Source organism: Haliaeetus leucocephalus, unplaced genomic scaffold (genome assembly GCF_000737465.1).
Source record: "Haliaeetus leucocephalus isolate CR32 unplaced genomic scaffold, Haliaeetus_leucocephalus-4.0 Scaffold428, whole genome shotgun sequence".
NCBI lineage: Eukaryota > Metazoa > Chordata > Aves > Accipitriformes > Accipitridae > Haliaeetus > Haliaeetus leucocephalus.
In genome coordinates this window covers 8,003,450-8,019,562 of record NW_010972864.1, presented here as the reverse complement: position 1 = coordinate 8,019,562, position 16,113 = coordinate 8,003,450, and the positions used below count along the sequence as shown (strand labels likewise).

General features: G+C 36.4%; 1 protein-coding gene across 1 annotated transcript in view; it reads right to left on the bottom strand.

Moving 5' to 3' along the window:
* The window catches only part of SNTG1 (syntrophin, gamma 1), a 166,635-nt gene extending 152,854 nt beyond the window's left edge, over positions 1-13,781 (bottom strand). Inside the window, exons 1-2 of the mRNA XM_010574391.1 lie at positions 13,724-13,781; positions 3,364-3,498 (exon numbers count right to left, since the gene is read on the bottom strand). Of these exons, the coding sequence (XP_010572693.1) occupies positions 3,364-3,498; positions 13,724-13,750 (162 nt within the window). The 5' untranslated portion in view covers positions 13,751-13,781. The remainder of the gene's footprint in view (positions 1-3,363; positions 3,499-13,723) is intronic.
* Between the last annotated feature and the right edge of the window lie 2,332 nt (positions 13,782-16,113).

The following is a 16,113-nucleotide window of genomic DNA, read 5'->3' as shown; positions in this document are numbered from 1 at the left end:
TACTAAAGAAACAGATGCTTTCTTTTTTAGTGTTTAACACTGCTTATGTTGCTTATAATCTTTTATGCATTTTATTTTCTTACTCCAAAGTGTACACAATGAAAAAAGAAACAAAGTTCCTTTGCATCTCTAGTTCTGGGAAACTAGAACTGTTTTCCACCAAAACCAAAGTGTTCTAAATTAAGCACTAGGTCCTTATCCCATGTACTCACATTAAGCAGCACCTCATTCCCAAGGAGCCATTGATTTCATTTAGATTATTCTGCAGGATGCAGATCAGGATACTGCTGGAACGTTAAGTGCCTGTTTAAAGTCTGTCCTACACAGAGGAGCATGCAAATTGATTCAGACCCAACAAACAGAAGAGATACTGTTCTGAACTGGAAACATAGTAATAGCCTTTCCTTCTTCAACAGTGTAGAAGTGATTAAGCAAAACATTATAATCAAATTATTTGAAGACTATTTATTAAAACAGATGAAAAAGAACTTTTACTGTAGCTACTTGTCTGTAAAATTTAACAATGCTATTGTTCCTCAGTTACAAATTTTATTTTTATTCTTTAGAGTTTATTCTATGAGGCATTCAATGTCAGTTGCTAATGAAAGCACTTGCTCTTGGTCTGTAGAATGCGTGTAAAAGAAAAATAGATGTGGTCAGTCATCTAGAATGACAGAAAGAACAAAAAAAAACCAACCAAGCAAAGTAAAAGATAAGAAAAACAAACAAACAAAAAAGAAACCTAAAAAATCAGGAATAAAACAGAGGAAAAAATAAAAAAAAAAAAAAAAAGGAAGCCTGTGGGACTTGTCTGACCATGCTATACAAGCAAAGCACATGATTCCAGATGATTTAAATGACCTGTGACAAAAGGACAGTTAACTGTCTGTGAAATGCCAATCATCCTTAGCTGGAATGAACCTACTGATTCAAGACCTAGTCTTAATCCCAGAGGAAATCAGGGTAAAGTGCTCAAAAGTCACTAGCCTAACAATGAGACTTCCAAGAGAAAAGAAACTCCTCATCACCACACGAATATCAATCAGTTAATGAGTTATGCATTCAGTATGCAAATAAGATAGGGGGGTGTAATTGGTGAAGCAGATCATCCACTATTTTCTACAGTGCAGCTGCAAAACTAAACAGGGCAAAAGTGTAAGATAAAGCCTTGCTGTAAAATAGAAAAAAATTAAATATGCATTTCACAAAGACGTTTAAATAACAAGTTCAGCAAAAGTAATAGATATTATGGCACAATAATTAAAGTCGTATTTCTGAGTGATAAAATCTTTTAATAAATAATGCCAGAATGGGGTTGGTGGAGTAATGGTGCCACAGTGTGTGTTGGTAATTGAGCAACGATATGTCATGGTTTAACCCCAGCCAGGAACTAAGCACCACGCAGCCGCTCACTCACTTCTCCCCCCACCCAGTGGGATGGGGGAGAAAATCGGGAAAAGAAGTAAAACTCCTGGGTTGAGATAAGAACGGTTTAATGGAACAGAAAAGAAGAAACTAATAATGATAATGATAACACTAGTAAAATGACAACAGCAATAATAAAAGGATTGGAATGGACAAATGATGTGCAGGGCAATTGCTCACCACCCGCCGACCGACACCCAGCCAGTCCCCAAGCGGCGATTCCCCGCCCCCACCCCCCAGTTCCTATACTAGATGGGACGTCCCATGGTATGGAATACCCCGTTGGCCAGTTTGGGTCAGGTGCCCTGGCTGTGTCCTGTGCCAACTTCTTGTGCCCCTCCAGCTTTCTCGCTGGCTGGGGATGAGAAGCTGAAAAATCCTTGACTTTAGTCTAAACACTACTGAGCAACAACTAAAAACATCAGTGTGTTATCAACATTCTTTGCATGCTGAACTCAAAACATAGCACTGTACCAGCTACTAGGAAGACAGTTAACTCTATCCCAGCTGAAACCAGGACACTATAGCCTGAGCTTGAACTCATAATTTCTTTCTATCTGGGCTGCTAGATGTCCTGTATGTTGGGGAACAGTACAGTCTGATCGGTAAAAGGAACATCTATATCCCATATAAAGCACACAGACCTGTATTAGTAAGTTGTATTTGCACAGCATGAAACTGTCAAAAGCTAATGTCAGATTTGTCATGCAAATAAAACCAGCCTTTATGGAGACAGTGTAGGCAGTGTGTTCCTCTTGTTTCAGAGAAAAATTCAGAACCATTCACCTTGAGATGTTCATAACGGTGAGACAGATTCTCCTATACGTTTTTCATTACTCTTCCACACCGTTAGCACTGCTAACATTCTACCAATTTATTTCTGGTTTCTGCTTTGTGTCTTTTTATTATACTTGTATTTTGAGAAACAGGGATGTGGCAACAGCAACAATTAATTAATAAAACAGACAGACATAATAGCAATCACATAACATTTGCATAAACAGATATTACACTCCTATGCCTTGCAAGATTTAACATGAAATCCTATGATAATTTTATTTAGCTCAAAGGGAGAGCAGAATGTTTATGATAGTTTCCCATAAATCTTAAAAATATCTCTGCAAAATACAATTACAGTATCTATAAAAATGTCTATAGAAATGAATAGTAAAAGGTTTCTATTATTTTTTTTAGCTATCTTCTAGAATTAAATAAAAACTTAGCATTACAATAGTTCCAAAACCTACAATATTATTCTATGTAACATTTTATAGATCTTCCAAATAATTGTCTACAAAGCTCAGTTTCTTATCCACAAAATTCAGTATGATGCTTAAATAAGAAATCTGACACATCATGTAAAAACAGCAGTACATAAATCACACTATTACACTGTTCCAGCTGAAGTCCATCTTTATTAACATAATGTGCTGGTAAAACTAGTGACCCTTGCAGTGTGGACTGGCAGTATGCATGAAGTCTGGTGTTGTGCTACCATATGAAGCAACCAAAGCAAGAGAGGACAGCAGACAATTCCTCTACCAGCAAAGCCCTGCCGTAACAGTTACCCATCAACTGCCTTATCAACTCCACAGACAATACTCAGATATGTAAGTACATTGAGGTATCTGTATTCACTGCAAAAATCACTGATTGTGTCATTCCTATTGCATTCAGTGGCTCCAATATTCAAGGGTGAGTGCAGAGAAACAATACTGTAGACATGCATATAACTTATTCATTATCTTATTGCTGCTTCTAAGGTGAGTATTGCTAAGATCTACTCTCAAAAGATAATGTATTGAAATACACTTAGTGTTAATGGTATAAAATGAAATATCAAGCTGTGGGAGTAAATGCATACATATGCATGTGTGTGCGCAGGATATTTTTGCTTTCTATAAAGTACATCTTAAAGAAAAAATAAAAACTACTTACACCAGAATAGAAAGGCTCACCAGACACACAGATCACATCCTGCTCCTGGATCATCAAAATATCTTTGGCTAAGTGCAGTCGCACTTTGAAAGGCTCCTGGTTACCATCCTGCAGCAAACAAATCCCTGTCTTTGTCTTCAAAGGAAGGAATAAAGAAAAAGGGTTTTCTCAGTTAGCACTTTGCATTGGTAGAAGTGGTATTTTGAAACAGAATAGCTGAGATATAGGTACAGTTACCATAAATACGTCAACAAATATCCAAAACTATTACCAGTAATCACTGTATTTATTTACTGTGCTCAGACTACAAGGGAACGATGGTTATAGCAGTAACTAGTGAAGGCAGATTTTGCAATAATAAGGTGCTACTCTGCCCATGATGAATTTGAGAAACTCCTTTCAAATTGTTTCAGAGCAGCTGTACTTTTATATTCCATCTTTGTATTAAATGATGACACCTCCCTTGGACATGAAATACAAGCTGATGTTCCACATATTACACCAATTTTGACACAGAAATACATAAAATAACACCTCCTTACTAGCCAGATGTGAGCATTGACAGCCTCCATGAACCTGTTGTGGGCTTTTCCTGACCTGTGAGCCCAACACTGACTTAAGCTTTTATGTTCCTTTTCAAACGAAGCTGCTGAAGTTAAGAGTAAGAGAAAAGAGATCAAAGAATGTAACTCCCTCTAGTAACTTACTTCTTGCTCCACTTCTGTATTTTACATTTATGGTTAGAGATGAGGAATTCTGTAGGAATCTTCAATATACAATAAGTGACTTTTCAACAATTTGTTATAGTGTCTTTGTGGTAGTACCTATTTGTGCTACTTTTGGGGGCTTTACACATAAGACGTTTGAGCAGTGAAAAAGTCTGCACATGTAAAGCACCTGCAGTACTTAACAATTTTTCCCTTAAGGCTGTGTTGAAAATAGCACTCTATAACACTTCATAAATGGAAAAAAAATCATGTTAGTATGAGAAATTTGCTTACAGTCTAAAAATTTAGCCTTACAACATGTAATTTACCAGTATTAGATACCTATACCTATTTGCATAGATACTGATATATATGTATGCACACATGTATCTCAGAAGAAAATTCATATATAAAATGTATTTAAAATCTTGGACTCATCAGTATCAATAATAAAACTTCCATTGTCTTCATTCAGGTCAGATTTCAATCCACTGTCTGTAAAAAGTTGGCTTGAGAAGAGATCAAGGAAACAAAAGTCTTGCTGTGAACTTTTAACTGCCAAGGTTGACCCGGCTGAATCTGAGGGCTCTTTCTCAGATAGGTTTAAAAGAAGATTTGGAAGATCTCCCCATAACGTGCTCTGATACCTTACATCCACAGCATGGAGAGAACAAACACAAATATGGAACTGACAGTAAGCAACTGGCAGAAGAAAAGTTTAAGTAGCTCTCAAGAGGCTTTGAAAGAGGTGGAAAGGTCGAGGACAACCTCTAAATAGCCCTATATAATGTTCTCCACTAACAAACTGTTCTGTCACTTCTGCTCCATGCTCAACACTCAAACTTAGGAAATTGTTTTCCCTTGGACACCGGTAGCAAATGTGTCTAAGTAACCCAGCCATAACTTTGAAAGTGGCTCTGACATTGTTTTTATTCTTTTTAAACTAAGAAGAAGAAAAAATTAAGAGTTCCACGCACTGAGCTCACACTGAGGTCAGTGGAAGCTCTGTTCAGAAGACATTATACAGCCTTGTTCTAATATTTAGGTGTCTTTTTTTTAAACAGGATGAGATAGAAACAAATCAAATAAATGGATCGCGAAAGGAGTTAGGTTTTCAGTACCACTGAAAAATTCTCTCTCATATCATACATAAAATGTTACATTAAAAGAAACAGAATGTAAAATAATATTAAATTCCCCTGGTCCTCTCCTTATAACTTCTTCTTTACAGACTAAGATGACTCCTCTTCCCATGGAGTTGTGAAGTAAGCAGTAAGTGACAATGGAAATTGAACAAAGTTGGCTGTAAATAACTATGGTCAAATAAAAGGGGCTAGCATACAAACATCTACCACTTATAAAATGCCTTTCTCCTGCAGAAAAGTTTGCAGATGTGCCTTTCCTCCTCCCTGGATAACTGGCAATGGAATAAATTCTGCCTCTGATACACTGATGATAGTAACTCTGCCTTACTTGACTACATGTTTCTGATTTGGTCAATAACCCTAGAAAATCTCCAAAGAGTCTTTCTGCAAAAGCTGAGGGGCTTCTTTCTGGGAATCAGAGGCATACAATCATAGCAGACACAATTAGCCATTAGAATAAAATTAAAATTCAAGCTGGTTTCTAAATGCATGTGGGCTGAGCTTATTCAGCCTGAACAAGGAAAAGCTTGGGAACAGCAAAATATTTTGGCCCTTGAATAGATTGATCGCACACACTCAGGGATCTTTTTTACATCAGACACTCTAAAATGTAATGAACCACTTTACTGTTGTTGGGCTTTATGAAAGATGGTTTATGATACAGTTCAAAATTAAATATTCAATTATACTACCTCCTTTCCTCTCCTACCTGAAAGCAGCATTAACAACCATGTAACGGAGAAGAATGTACTTCAATTTCATTAGATAAGCTCAAGAGAAGTCCTTGAGAACAAAGACTGGAATTTAATTATTTCACTATGTTTCATTTTTGTCTGCTGAATTTCTTTTTTCTTCTCTCCCCTGCCCCCTTCAAAGCATCCAGTAAACTGAATTGAATAAAGATATGAGCTCCTGCATCCTTATCCAGAGCTGGAACTTAGGGAAGACATCCTGTATATATGTTTTCATGTAAATTACTGTGCACATCATCATTTTTCATTCATATGGCCCCAGTAAAATTATTTGATTGGAGAGAGATCATCTGACTAGCCTATACCCCTGCCATCTCTTACATTTGAAGAGCTTAGATGGTGTGCATGTATGTGTGTGGATGAGGTGTGGGGGTGCAGGGTTGTGGCCAATGTTGGCTTTTGTTCCCGTCACTAATTTTTAAGAGATTCCATGAGAGAGTATGCTAAAATTTTGCCTTCAAGCCTTCTACATTTCACTGGCACAGGGCTCTTCCCTACCCCTGACTTACAGCAATAAAACAGCATACGGCATGTCAGCCAAGCTACTGTAACTGTCAGTGTGAGGTCATGCAAGGCACCCTCTTGTGCTCAAATGTATGATAAACTGCATCGCCTTACAGCAGACATGGATAGGGAAAATAGCTTAGCTGATAACAGTTTGTTAAGCCAATACACCTTGACTGTATGTTTGAGCCCAAATTGCCAGGAACATTGCCCTGCTTACTTTTATACCATCCTACTTTCTTCATCCTATTTCTAGAGTTCAGAACCTGTTGTAAAGAGGACAAGAAAACCGAGTGTTTAAAGTTGCACATGTTTATGAAGTAGATGAGGTAGGCTAAGCAATGGATATGGAAGCAATATACAGTGGTGAAAGAATGAGTTTCCAATTGGGAAAGGAGTCAGTGATTTCAAGCAAAAGCAGTGATGAAGGAAGGCAGCAGTACCTAAGTGACAGATGCAGTGAAAGTTGCACCTGCACAGTACTGCCTATGTCATCTCATTCTACACCCTTTTAAGCTGAGTTAGACAAGAACACTGGTGCAGCAAGAGCTGATGTCCTTGGCAGGAGTTAAGAAACTGCTTACTGTTCCTGAACTAATATAACTACAAGAGGGGCTGCAAACTGATCCCTCTTTGCTTTGCCACGCCAGCCTGTGTTGAACTTTCTGCTTCAGATCAATATCAGAGAACAGCACAGGCTGGCAGAGCCCTCAAAGCAGACTGCTTCTACAAAGAATATGGTCACACTCAGATCATTACTAGCAACAAGGCAGTGAAAAAAGACCTTTTAAAAATCTTCCTCCATTATACCCTGACTTACAGCACATTGTCCATATTGGGTGTGTATAAGATCTGGCCCTAATAGCTTTCCTAAAAGGAATTTAGAAACACTAACATACCATAAATGGCTTGGTGCAATATATATGGCCTTCACAAATATTTAAGAATAAATTTCAGAGGAAATACAAATGAAAATGACAGTTTATACATTTATGCTAGCAGCAGAGTCTCTACTAAAATTAACACTGTATGAGAAATATCTTTAAAGTTACCTATTGATTTCAGTTTCCTGCAGGACTTCCAACATAAATATTTTTTAATTTATCTGGCCTAAATAAGACTACTGGCAGGTTTTTTGCTGAAGAATTTTTTTCTTTACATTTTTCTCTATTTGTTGTTTTCCTTGTCATTTATGATAAGAAAAAAAAATTCTAAAACATTTTCTTTGTTTTGTTCTGGAGGAGACTTATTCAGTATTTCAAGTAATTTTAAATACTCTTCATTAGTTTTCAAGACATGACTATATCTTTTTTTTTATGCTATTTTATCTATTTCTTTTGCCTTATGGTAATAAAACAATTTGATTAGCTTTACTTCTTCTAGTTTCACATCAGTAGGAATATCCCAGAATAGTTTAGTCCATGAACCAGTGGAAGAAAGGAAGAGAAAAAAAAATATCTCAACACATTTTCTATGCAAGGTGGCCTGGATTTTTAGTTTCTGCTTTGGCTGGTATGTCCTAAAATAAATTAAAACTCTGCAATTAAGTTTTAAGCCCTGAAATTTATTTCTACCATCAAGAATTCAATACCAGTAAGGAGAATAGGTTGCAGAAACTGCCTTAAATATGTACACAGTTCACTTCAGATGAGTATCTACGCTTTTGGATGCTTATTTGAACTGAGGCTGACCTCTGAGTATTTGGAGATATGCCTGTCACTGCTTTACAAACACAAGTATAATAATAAAAAGGCAAATTGAATCAGAGGTATAAGGCAGTAATGGCAATGAATACAAGAAGTAGGAATATGCATCAGAACCACATAAAGGATGTTTTTTAAATGGTCCAGCTACTTGTTCTGAGGAGGTATTGCTAGTGTAAGTGAAAAGCACTTATATTGTCAAAAATTGGAATGCAGCCCAGATACACAGGGATGTGTTCATCTTGTCATTCAGAGCCTTTTCTATCAGACACCGACATTATCCAATCCAAAGGATAGCAAATCCATTCCTGCACATGACTTTTACACTCCAACCAGAAAGAACCACAGGAAAATATTGAATTTGGACTTAATCTTCTTTTTCTTTGATTTGCCAGGTATTTGCCAGGTAAGTATTTGGCTATGGCATTCTTCATAAGTGATTTTTTTGAAAGAATAAAGTCTTACAGAGAATTTCCTTGTTTCATAAGTCTGATTAATTCAATATGTAAATTAGACATTTGGGAAAAAATATATTTATATAAAAATAAATATATATATGCTTCTTACTGAACTAAGGTAATTCTTCAGAGCAAAAACTTTCATTTTCTGACACTATAAGGAAACAAGTTTTGATGTCTGAATTGCCAATGAGTTTACTGGGACTAGATTATATCATTACAGTTGAGGCAAAGAGAAAAGATAACATAAAATTTAAGGCTATTGTGAGAACATGCATGTTTCTTCAAATCTAATTCACCTATTACATGCCATTCTCACAGGCATTGTAAATTGCCAGTCATTTTCCATCTTGCGATTTTGGGATTAAATTATGAGTTGAAGATGGATTTAAAAAAAAAAAACAAAAAACACTACAAACCCAAGGTATTACAAATCCCAATATTGCCATTTGATAGCATCTATAAACAAAGGAAATCATAAGTTTAGGATGAAATGTGTAAACAGAAAACAGCATAAAGGTGACTAGAAACAGTCCAAAATAGTATATAACAAGATTTATGGAAGAAAGTCACGAGGAAGTCAAAATACTGCTTAAAAATTAAAACACATTCTGTGGCAGGCAAAAAAACCCTAACAAGATGGATGTTGAAACAGAGGTCACTAGACCTGTGAACAATAGAATGTATCAAATTATAAAGTTTGCGAAGTCTACAAGAATATTCATAGGATTCATAAAGCAGAGGACAAACAAATAGTTTACCAATTCAAATTAATCCTTCAGAAAAACAATGGGCAGTACTGTAAAAACAGATTAGTAGATTATAAGCATGAAAATGAATGGGATATTCACTAATTTAAATAAGTTTGAAGTTACATTAGGAAAAAAAGTCATGCTAATAGAAGAAAAGGATGAGATTCCAAAAGTTAGAAAGTTAGAAAAGTTAGAAAGCTGTTCTTGCAGCTTGTTCATAAAGTACATGGAAAATATCAACTTAAAAAAAAAAAGTATCTAAGGGGAAGATGTTCTAATGCATTATAATCATCCCAAGTCTTCAATTTCATCAGAAGGGTACTTTTACTGCAAAGGACAGTATTATGTCAGAGACTGAGGTTATCTTCTAAGAGATAGTTTTCAGAATATAGAATAAGGTCAAGTGAATACAGGAGAGCATTTAAAGAACTCAGTGACTCTATGATTTATGCTCTTGTAAAGTTCAGAAAGCTCAGGATAAAGGCTAAAAGAGGAGCTGGATAGTCTTATGGTTTAGAAATTGTTGAATATGTACAAGAACCAGTATAATAGATACATCTGCTGATTAGTGAGGGAAAAGAGCATGGAAACCAGAATAATTAAATATGAAACCATGGAAAATTTCCCACAACTAGCAAGTGGAGAAGCCACAAGAAAAAATTAATAACTTTCCCATCATCAGATACCAGGTAGTTTCCCTTAGAAAAAATGCGTGCATGTGTGCAAGACCTCATCTTTTTGTAGTGCCAGTTGAATTGTCTAGCACAGAAGGTATTTTCTTGTTGAATAAAACTACTTTAAGATGCCTTGAAAGGCAGCACAGCCTATAGATAAGATGCTTACAGGAGAAAATAATCATTAGAATCATAGTAATCATCTTGAGACTGACACCAAACTGTACCTGTCTACTTACAAGCGTTTAAGCTCTTATTATAATCAATGCTTATTATAGGCAATAAAGTGTAGAGAGCAATTCAGTTGATCAGCAGGTTTTGGAAGAACTGAATTGCTCACTGGGTTCCACTGACTGTACTATTCAGATCTGCAGTAAGAACTTAGGCACAAAGTACATGTGCAGCTACCTACAAGTAGACAAGACCATTTCAGTGTCCAAATCTCAAACCAAATCCCACTGGCAGACACTAGAAAAAATAAGGGATGCATAAAAGCATCAGTACTATGAAAGGATGAAGGTTCCCTCAGAGATATCCAATGCACTACAGCAGCAGGTATTTAGAATGAAAAGAGTAGTTTAAGGAAAAAAAATTGAGTATGCCATGGACACTATGAAAAATGTGCTTTAGCCTCAGTGCATCTATGTGGAATATTTTGGGTTTATGCTAATTGAAACTCAGTTCAAACCATTTACTGCCATTAGCAAGGATGGGGATGGAAGTACCAATGGAAGTCTGAGTCCCACTCATCGTTTTGTGAGATGTTCTTCTCAGTTCTTCTACAGTGGTGGTGGTTACTGCACTGGAAGATGGGGAAACAAGGGTGACAAGATACTCAGAGGAAAGGAAACAAAGAGGGGAAGAAGAGGAAGATCAAATAGTGAAGATGCCTCATGACAGCTTTTATTGCCATTATCAAAAACTGTCTAGTAACTATTTTGGCATAGAAGACGAGAGGTTATTTTTCCCAGATACATAGTACGATTGAGAATTTGATACAATAGGGGATGGAGTAGAAAGAAGGCTGAAAGTTGTAAATGTACTGACTAGATAACAAATTAAACAAAAGTACGTGGAGCAAAGTCTGCAGCTACTTTGTTTCATGTCAATAGTTGAAATAAATAAAATAATACCAAAATATCTGTGGCTTGGAGTGACTAAACTGCTGCTGAAGATGTGCCAATGGAATAGAATCACAAGTTAATTAAGGAGGTAGTGCCACAATGGTATTTTCTTTAGTTGCTATCATCACTTTGATAAGAAGCTCAAGTACTAGATGAGTTTTTGGTGACAAGTCTGGCAAATCTTAAGGTATTAAGAAAACTGTATTAAAAGCAATAGCTGAAAGTTATATATTGGGAATTGAAATAGAATGGATGATTACACCTCATACTGAACTCAAGTGAACAATCATATTAAGTAATTACTTAATACTTGGATGGTGCAATTCAAAGGACAGTGTCCACATCAGTGGAGAAACAAAAATGAACCCTTCTGGAAGCTAAGAAGTAGATAAAAACCACAACTCTTAGGTTACATGATAAAATCTTGTCTGCACACACACAGAGTACAGACAGACTACAGCAGATGGGGGAAGTCCGAATAACACCCTACCTAGTTCCATCGAAAGGGACATCAGCCTACTGAAGGCCCATCACCACAATGATAGTGTTGAGGTTTTAGTTAAAAATTACACTATGTGTAAGCATAAGGCTGCTGATGTTTTATTTAGGCATAGGCATTTGATGAAAAGTAGGTTCAAAGTCTATATTTTATTAACTTTGACTGGCTTGGGAGGAAAGCTGTAGATGATAGTTTTCAGCATTTCCTACAAGTGACACCAGTGATTCTGTGGCATAAAGCTCATTTTACACAAAGCAGATAAACTGGGGTTGAATCCACCTCATTTAATTTTATTCATCTAAAAGCTAAAGAAGCTTTCTTAGGGTCTGCAGATTACGGAGCTTTTTTAGGATGGGTGGAGTCATCCTCTCCTTCCCTCATCAATCATAGAAGCTCCAACAAAGCAGCTGATTTTTAAAGAGCTAAATTTGCAATCAATACCTCCATTAGAAGCTAGATACAGAATGAAACAGATTTGTCAATGTACTTGCACTGTAAAGGCTAAGATAGGACTCATATGCCAGGTCATCTTTCTGTGGGTGCTCTTGTCATTACTGCTGCTGGGCACAGAGTGAAGTTAATTGCCACTAAATAATCTATACTAGTGTACAGTTTAAATGATAACATAAAAATCCTATGAAAATATGATGTATCTGCCTCTTTTCTTCAATAAGTGCATTCAAAAAGAAATTAAAAGTACCCAACAAAACAAAATGCCCTTAATAACATGCTTTAACTTCTGGTCAGCCCTGAAGTGGTCAGGCAGTTGGACTAGATGATCACTGCAGGTCCCTTCCAACTGAAAATATTCTATTCTAAAAACCAAACCTCAAAACCAACAAGAATGCTTTTTTTCCAGGCAAATAATTTGGGATATACTGTGTTACAGAATTTAGACTGTGCATGGACCTTCTGCGGTATTAAAGCCTGATACATAGCATCCTGGACAACCATCACAGTATTCTTTCCTAAAGGCAAGTTTCACTGCAATATTAGTATTTGACCCTACTACTCCTTTCAGAATAATGTCATGATTTAATGTTCTTTAGTCTGTTTACTTTCTCTTCCCCCCTAACTTATACCAATTTATTCTCAGGTCAAAACTAGTTTTAGCTGCAGTTAGTTCTTGGTTCTACTCCTGTTCCCATCCCTCCACTTCTATTTTTTATGAGATTGTGGTCACACTTAAAGATATGGCCAGTTTTCTTGTTCCCCATCCCTAAACATTGTTTGCAATTCTCAGCATACAGGTAATTGTCATGATTTTTTTAAAATCTTAATAATGCATTGACATCACGATGTAATTTGGTGTAAATGGTTCTCACTGTGTCTCAGTTGCTGAACTTGTGAAAACGCATTAAAACAATTTGTTCATAGAAAATCATGGGGTAAATAAGATGCCCTTTTTAATGTCTACAAATACATCTCATTTACTTTCTTTAAGGCAAAGTTAGTATGAACACAGAAAGCAAAGCACTTCTCCCATCTCTAGTGGAGGTAAAGTATTTTGCATTGACATTATGAAACTATACCTATTTTAAGCAAAAATAATTCTCTTACCTCATCAAATCAAAATGGAATTGCTTTTCATTTTGGTCATCTTCACAGCTTCTCCTCTCTCCCCACCCACCTTTTTCCCATACTTCTACATGTCCCCCTTGATTTTGCTGAACAGCGCTAGACAGATTTCTGGCTCCATTGATGTTTTTCTTCATGTACAGGCTTTCAGATATAAACACTTCACTAAGAGCAAAGCTCACACAAAACATAGCTACCTGCACCTACATTGTGCCTAAAGAGGTAAATTGGAACGGACAAAGGTGAGGGCTAGTGATGAATACACCTGGGCAAATTCTTTCATCTTCTACTACAAAGTCTGTCTGCCACCATAAAATGAACAGCTGAATAACTTATATTTGATTATATAATTCCTCTCATTTCAGGAAAAAAGGGTAAAAAAAAGGATTTTGCATATAAAAAGGATTAAAAGTTCATTGATTTTGATTCTACTATTGCTTGAAAAGAAAAATATCTGATCCTACCTCTTCACAGGCGGTCCTGAAATCCATGTGCTATCACACAGCAAGTGATATTTGTCTAAAATGAAGAGAAAGATTTCATTAGAATGAAAAAGATACTGCGAAACATAAAAGTTACCTGTCTGAGCTGAGCAACTGCACTTCTCTTTGTTAGGTCCAGTTATAGTCATTGCTTAAAAAGAGAAATGATCAAAGTTGCAACAGGATTAGGAAGTGTAAGGTGTTAGAAGTTGTTCCTGGTTCTTATAAAGTACACAACCCAGTTTCATTGAATATAATCAAAGGAATGATTATGTTCCCACAACCTCCTCCCTTCCACAGGACACTCAAACTTACTTTTCTTATTGCAAGTGTAAATTTCTTTTTTTGTGTGTTTTGGGTTTTTTTTATCTCTCAAAAGTAAGAGTATACTGGAAAGTAACAGAAATTGAGACAATTAAGTGTTGGTCTTCAGAATATCCCCTCTCTTCTAAAAGACTGTTGTTTTTTCTTTTCTCCCCTAATTAAAAACCATGATGCATCAATACCTTTTGTCTCACATTTTATTAACATGCATAATCTCTCCAAGGAAGCCAGTGTCTTTTAACAGTGTGTCTACTTTGCAGAAATATTTATGAGCTGAAAAAACAAATGTTAGAAAAGTCAGGAATAAGTGTGAGTGCTGGCAAAATGTCACACCAAATCCTGTGATTATTACTTTGCCTGGCCTTTACCTAAAGTGTATTCATCCCAATGCACACTTATGCATTCATTTATTTATGAGATAAAGCCACTGGAACAGGCTGTTATCAGAGGATAATAACAGTGTCCTGCTGCTGGTTCTGCAATAGAAATACTCATGCATCAGCCAATAACTTTTCCAGGAAACACTTTCTGGGCAAACGTCGTGGTTTAACCCCAGCCAGCAACTAAGCACCACACAGCTGCTCACTCACTCCTCCCTACCCAGCTGGGATGGGGAGGAGAACCAGGAAAAAAGTAAAACTTGTGGGTTGAGATAAGAACAGTTTAGTAATTGAAATAAAATTAAGTATAATAATAATAACAACAACAACAAAAACAACAATCACCACAATAATAAAAGTAGTAATAACAATAGTAATGGAAATGAATATAAAACAAAGAGAGAGAAATGAAACCCAAGAAAAGACAAGTGATGCACAATGCAATTGCTCACTACCTGCTGACCGATGCCCGAGCAGCGATCCACCCCTCCCAGCTAACTCCCCCCATTTTATAGACTGAGCATGATCTTTTATGGTATGGAATATCCCTTTGGCTAGTTCAGGTCAGCTGTCCTGGCTACGCTCCTCCCAGCTTCTTGTGCACCTCCTCGCTGGCAAAGCATGGGAAACTGAAAAGTCCTTGACTTAGGATAAGCACCACTTAGCAACAACTAAAACATCAGTGTGTTATCAACGTACTAGGAAGAAAATTATCCCAGCCAAAACCAGGTGCTCACTTCCTGGGCAAAACAGTCATTTAATTCGATGGCTAGAGAAACAAAACCTGTAACAAAATCCTCTCCATCAAGCATTTTATTGCTATTCTGTATTAAATACATGCTTACAATTATTTGTATAAATATAGTACTCAAAGCTCCAACATAAAATTTGCCCCATTAGCCTAAGTTTAAAATAAAATTTAAAAACTATAGCTCACATAGTTCAAAAATTTAAGTCCTAATAATAATAAAACCTCTTAATCTCTTAATTAAGCCTCTTCATTTGTTTTGCTGCCCTGGATGCAGTTTTATTAAACCCAAGCACACACACACATACGAGGTTAATGTTCTGTATTTACTAAGCTCTGCCTGGTTCACAGCCTGTGCTCTAGACTAATTTCTAGCAGAGCTAGCCTAGGTTGGCTGGGTTACAATGCAGGGATTTCAAAGGGACCCATCATAATTCCTTCATTATCAGCTTTACAGGTGCACCAAGATCCAGTAAGGAACTATATCTGTAATTCTGCTCTCAAAGTGCTCATAAAAAACAAGGTCACTATTACAATTTTGACTTTTCTCTCTGGTGGGACAGTCAATGTGCAATGAAGTATGTTTCCTTGTAATTTTTATGAACTCTCTTTCCAGCTGCTGAGTAAGCTGAAATTGGAAAGAAGCTTTACTCACCTTAGCAAAGTATTCTGAGGACTTTTTAGCCTTCTGGAACTATAACTGTATTTATCTTTATAATATAAACTGAAGTACTGCACAGTATTCTCCTTTCTTGGGCCCTAACTGTATCAGGTCAGTAATTCCTACTGCCGTCAAAAGTGTATTCATGCATGTTATCTTCTGCTTTATTAATAAAAGTTCTGCAAAGTTTGGGTTTGGGCAATTTTGGTTCCACAGTCAGTGACAATTTCTCTTTGGTTCCTTTTTAGCTACATTTTTA